General features: G+C 41.5%; 1 protein-coding gene across 1 annotated transcript; it reads right to left on the bottom strand.

The window, feature by feature from the left end:
- Positions 1-4,126: 4,126 nt before the first annotated feature.
- On the bottom strand, positions 4,127-4,710 carry LOC104943580 (erythroid membrane-associated protein-like). Its single transcript, XM_010769030.1, has one exon. The coding sequence runs from the start codon at positions 4,708-4,710 to the stop codon at positions 4,198-4,200; it is 513 nt and encodes a 170-aa protein (XP_010767332.1). The 3' UTR covers positions 4,127-4,197.
- Between the last annotated feature and the right edge of the window lie 1,533 nt (positions 4,711-6,243).

The following is a 6,243-nucleotide window of genomic DNA, read 5'->3' as shown; positions in this document are numbered from 1 at the left end:
CTCTCCTGCTGATGTTCAGGTGTATATCAGTATGTAGTGTCTCTACTTTAAAGAGTCCTCTCCTGCTGATGTTCAGGTGTATATCAGTATGTAGTGTCTCTACTTTAAAGAGTCCTCTCCTGCTGATGTTCAGGTGTATATCAGTATGTAGTGTCTCTACTTTAAAGAGTCCTCTCCTGCTGATGTTCAAGTATCAGTATGTAGTGTCTCTACTTTAAAGAGTCCTCTCCTGCGGACAACTGCTTAGAGCTGTCCCGCCCCTTAGCCTATCATGTACAATGTGTAGGATCACTAGCATATAGAAGTGTGAATGTTACATAGTGATGTCACTATGTTCTGGAAGTAAACAAAGGAGTCCAATGGAGGCATTTGTTCTTTAATTGTTTTTTTCTGTTTGAGGTCATTCTGTACATTAGAATCATCTCATAGTTAAACACAAAACAATTAAGAAACAGTGCTAAAGCTTTCTGAATTAGAATAATCAACAAAGTCTTGACGGTATAACTTTCCTTTATGTAAGATTATTATTTTTGTTCATTTTAAATTAATTGAGGTTACTAATTTTTGCATTTGGTTTATATCATATAGAGACATAAAACACATTGCGAATAAAATCGATGGCAGCAAAACCTTCTGAAAAACACTATAAGAGTAACACTAGTCAACTATTCCATCAACAATGTGATGAGTTCAACCAGCATCAAAACAACTCTAAACAAAACTGAAGACTTTGATTTTAAATCATTAAACTCTGATCATATACATAATCTGGAATATTGAATTTGCATGTGTTTTATTTGGGAAAATGCAAAACTTAGAGTAGAAAATACTGTCCCTATTGGGTTTTTGCATATACAGTGTAATATAAATATACTGCTTTCACTCTCATACAAATATAATACACTTCAAATATAGAAATATAATATCAGTAAAAACACTACATTTATCACAGCTATGGTTTGCATTCACCCAGATTTTGCTGCAAAGGATTTTAATATCTGTGATTAATTTGATTTCCTTTGGTGAAAGTAGATAGTCCTTAATTCAGATTGTCAAATTCGGAGCATTAATGTCATCTTCAGGTGAAGCTAGGAATAAAAGCTTATGAAGTGTTGTTTGCTCAAAAGAGGCGGACCCTAAGGTTTTACATTTGAGAGGCACCTACAAATATTCAGGAATCTTCTACAGGAGTTGCTCGGGTTGTCCCAGTTGAACACTTCTGACGAGGCGTAGAGTTATGTCTGATGGCAGCCCTTTTCTCACCAGCTCATCTTTAATCTGTAGAAGAAAATAGAAATAAGTGCGAGATGTAGAAAGATATATGATTATGACAATTATGATGAATTATGACATCATTGTTCTGTGTAAAGTGAGAATACTCTACCCAGTCTCGTAAAAAAAAGTGTAAGGCAAAACGTAGTTTATTCACAAATAACCCTCTCAGGACGTGAAAACAAAAACATGGAGCTTGTGGTGACACATTATTAGTACATAATTCACCGTGTGAACCCGGACCCGTTAGTGAGGGTACCGGGGTTTGTGGTCATTCATGCTGGCTTATCATACAGAGCAGCACATGTACTTACCACTTGTCAATAAATGGATAAAGTGTGGAAGTCCATTCTGAATACACCGCCTCTGACTCCCGTTCATCGGCTCTACACTGGTGACCCTGACGTTTTCGAGAAAGTTTCCGAATACTCAATGAACTCAATGGCTGATCGCGATGTTTTTGTAAGCTGCCGGAGTTTTGGGAGCATGCCGCTGCGGCGTGGTTCGCACACGTGGATGCACACTTTCCCTGCCGACAGGTCCGTGATGGGGATTTGAAATATTTCCACGTGGTAGCAGCGATGGGAAGCTCCACGTCATCCAGGTTGGTGGGATTTATCACAGACCCCCCCGCACCATGGCAAATATGAGGCGATTAAGGCCCTTCTCCTTAAGACGCCACGACACCCGACCGCTACCCGGTGCCGCACATTCAAGATTTTTCAGAACATCTGGCCGGTACGCTGGTGTTTTCTAAAGTGGACCTGGTGCGCGGATACCACCAGGTGCCCATGCATCCCCTGGACGTCCCTAAGACAGCAGTGATAACGCCGTTTGGACTTTTCGAGTTCCTGCGGATGCCTTTTGGGCTCAAGAACGGCGCTCAAACGTTCCAGCGCCTGATGGATTCGGTGCTACGGGACCTGCTGTTTGTGTTCGCCTACCAGGACGACATACTCGTCGCCAGCGCTTCGGTGGAAGAGCACCTGTCACACCTCCGAGCCCTTTTCACGAGGCTCAGCCAACACGGGTTGATAATCAATCCTGCAAAGTGCCAGTTCGGGGTGTTTGACATTGTCTTCCTTGGTTCATGTCTGAGCTCTGGAACGCCGTGGCGTGCGGTTTGGGGGTTAAGCTTCACAGGACAACCGCTTATCACCCTCAAGCTAACGACCTCTGTGAATGTTTCCATTGCTCCATGCAGGCAGCACTAGAGCCGGCCTGAAGGACGGCAATTGGGTCGACAAGCTGCCTTGGGTAATGCTGGGCCTGCGGACCACGCCTAAGGAAGATCTGCAGTGTTCCATGGCTGAGATGGTCTACGGTCAGCCGCTGAGGGTTCCAGGGGATTTCCTCCCTAACGCGTCGGCTCCCTGGTCGGCTTCGGCGCAGCGGGTTTGCCTGCAGGGCGCCGCTGAGACTTTTTCTCCGATTCCCACTGCTCGACATAGCACTCAGGTGTCCCTGGGTCCCGCGGATCTCCGCTCGGCGGAGCACGTTTTCATCCGGCACGATGCGCACAGGGGTCCCCTACAGCCTCCTTACGATGGACCTTTCCGGGTTTTGGAACACAGGGACAAACACTTTGTGGTCGACTTGGGTGTTAAGGCCGAGCACGTCTCGGTGGACCGGTTGAAGGCGGCCCACCTGGATTTGGACCAGCCGGTGGTGCTGGCGCGACCTCCGCGACGGGGGCGCCCCCCGGCCTTGATCCCTGTCACTGAATTGAGACCCGTTGTTCCGGTCTCGCCTCTTCCGGAGGCCGCCCATACAGAGGTCGTTTTTCTGGCTCCCGTGCTCAGGAGTCTGACTTTGTTTATGGGTTACTTCTGGAGGGGCTTGTGTGGTGACACGTTATAGGACATAATTCACTGTGTTTAGTGTGTGTAGCAACCCGGACCCGTTAGTGAGGATACCGGGGTTTGTTGTCATTCATGCTAGCTTGACATGCAGTAGCAGTAAATGTACTTACCTCGTCTGGTTTAATGGATAATAAAGTGTGGAGTTCCATACTGAACACACCACCTCTGACTGACTCCCATTCATCGGCTCTACTATAGCAGAGTTGGTGTGGTCGGTTGCATGTTGCGAATCATGTTAAAAGCAGACGGCAAAAAGTAAACACTGAAAAAATACGAAAAAGGGCAAAGTTGGAGAGGAGCCAAAAGACAATGCGGCCATCTTTACCGGCGCATTTGTTCAACTTGTACTAGAGTAAAAGTAGAAGTACTCAGATCTTGTACTTGAGTAAAAGTAGAAGTAGTCAGATCTTGTACTTTAGTAAAAGTAGAAGTACTCAGAATTTCATTACTCAAGTAAAAGTATAAAAGTATTTCCATAATTTTTTTTAATTTTTGTTAATTTTAGAGGTTTAACCTCAGCTGTAAAAAGTCAATTGTTAACCGTTTTGTCAAAATAAAGATACTCATTGTTTTCTTTTTCATTTATTTTATTTACAAAAACATGACACCAGAAAAGCCAAAACCCAACACCAGAATCACACTGACTCGAACCCAAAATGATACGACTGATCCCTGATAAACTCAAACACATAAATATATCAGCAGGCCTACTGACCAAACTTTAAAGAAACAGTTTGACCTATTTTTGGGAAATCCTCCAGTTCTCTCTTTAACGGTTGACCTGGCTAACAACCATCTGAGAAGCCTTCACTGGAAACTGTTTGGGAGAAAGTAACAGACACTTAAAAAAGAATTAGCAGAAAGGTATGAAATATTAAGCAAATCCATCTATGTCATCATCACCATCATGTCATCACCATCATCATCATCATCATCATCATCTTCATCATCATTTTCATCACCATCATCATCATCATCATCATCATCATCATCACCATTATCATCTTCATCATCATCATCATCACCATTATCATCATCATCATTATCATCATCATCATCATCATCATGTCTGTTGTTCTATAGTCACAGAGACCTTCATTGGTAACATCTTAAGTGGGGGTACATTGTAATTGGCAATGTATGAAAACATCCTCTCAGTGAAAGTGTGTGTGAAGGTGTGTATGTGTGTGTTAGTCTCAGGATCAGAGAACGACAGCTTTCCTCTGTTCCAGTCCAGACTCACTCTGACCCTCTGGAGCTCCTTCTTCAGGCTGAGAGGAGTGGATGGATCTGATGGTGACCGTGTTGAGTATTTACCTTTATGATAATCGATTCTCCATAATCCAGACTGTATACTTCCCTTCCTCTGGAGAGACTCTGCTAACACACCCAGTACCCAGCATCTATTGTCTCCAACCTGGACATCCCAGCTGTGAGTCCCTGAGTTAAAGCCCTCAGAGCCCAGGACAGAGTAGACATAATCAAACCTCTCTGGATTATCAGGAAATTCCTGTCTCTCTCCTAGTCTCACTCTGGTCAGATCTTCAGACAGGATGAGTTCTGGATTAGNTGTCATCTATCTGAATTGATTAGTCACTCACATGTTACATTACATTGCATCTGGTCGAATGTACTTACTGTATGTCGCTTTGGATAAAAGCGTCAGCTAAATGCAATGTAATGTAACATGTGAGTGACTAATCAATTCAGATAGATGACAAAGTAGCAGAATTAATGTAGATGCTTTTTAATTTGACTGTATCCCAATGAAATGACCACAGCGGAAACAATGAGTGATCTAATCTATTATCCACAGAAAATTAAATGGCTTCTGCTCAGCGATGATTCTCCATTTTAGCCACCGCAGCAGTCGGGTCATTTTTTAAGTCCTTTTTTTATCCGTGGAAAGTAACTTAGTTCATCTCAAGTGTTGTACTTGATTTGATATTTTTGTGTAGTTTAGTATTTACAATTTGTATTATTTGCTATGGGCCCGAGCACCAGCAAAATGGGGACGAGGACCGTCTAAAACTGGTGGTATTATTATAATTATTTAGGGGCACTTTTGAAGGGCCTAAGATATTTGAAAACTCATGAAAGACTGCACATATGGGGAGTGGCGAAAAATAGATATTTGATAAGGAGGTTTGGCTTGGGCGTGGCCTGTTGGTGTAGCCACACCCACAATCAGTTTTCAAAATAAAAGCCCCCAACTTCAACTTTGACATGAGTTTGATACTTCGTTACTGTACTTAAGTACATTTCTCTGGTATCAGTACTTTACTCCACTACTTATTTTTCTGACAAATTTTTACTTTGACTTCTTACGTTTCTAACACAAATACCTGTACTTTCTACTTCTTACATTTTCAAAACAGGCTGGTTCCTTTAGTTTTAATCTGCGTTTGGTGGCGTGATCATTATTATTTAGAGTCATTGCGTGCCTATTGATTTGAACACGATCCGTGTATCCATCATTTCCTGGTCTTCTCTAAAGAAGAGGGACCAATGAAAACGTTGTCATGTTGCCGTTGTTCAGCATGGAAACATTCATTAGCTAACAATGACATTATTGTTCTATTAATATAAAGGGAGGTCAGGTACTCTTTAAAACAGCTGCTAGTTATGGGTACTTTTTACTTAATTACATTTCAAAGCCTCTTTACTTTTACTTGAGTAAAGAAGTTTAGTCAGTACTTCTACTTTTACCAGAGTATTTTTAAACACGAGTATCTGTACTTCTACTTGAGTAAAGGATGTGTGTACTTTAGCCATCTCTTGACACGAGTAGTGACATTGCAGAGTATCATACAACTTTTTTATCAACTTATAATTAAACATTGTGTTTTTTCTAATACTCCAAGAAGATTCATCTTGCAGCTTGTAATGTGTATCTTCTTCGACTAGAGTGATTAAACACATTAATGTATCAATAATCTGGTCATTTTAAAATGGATGATTATACATAACCTATTTTACTTTTGGTCCTCTAGGTATATTTTGATACTATTACTTATGAATAATAAATAAGTCTTATTATAATGTGTTGTTGCTAATTTTACTAGAAATTATACTAATATTTTTTGTTTTTTAGATGTATAAACCGTCT

Source organism: Notothenia coriiceps, unplaced genomic scaffold (genome assembly GCF_000735185.1).
Source record: "Notothenia coriiceps isolate Sejong01 unplaced genomic scaffold, NC01 NC01_scaffold00006269, whole genome shotgun sequence".
NCBI lineage: Eukaryota > Metazoa > Chordata > Actinopteri > Perciformes > Nototheniidae > Notothenia > Notothenia coriiceps.
This window is presented reverse-complemented; position numbering and strand designations above follow the sequence as displayed.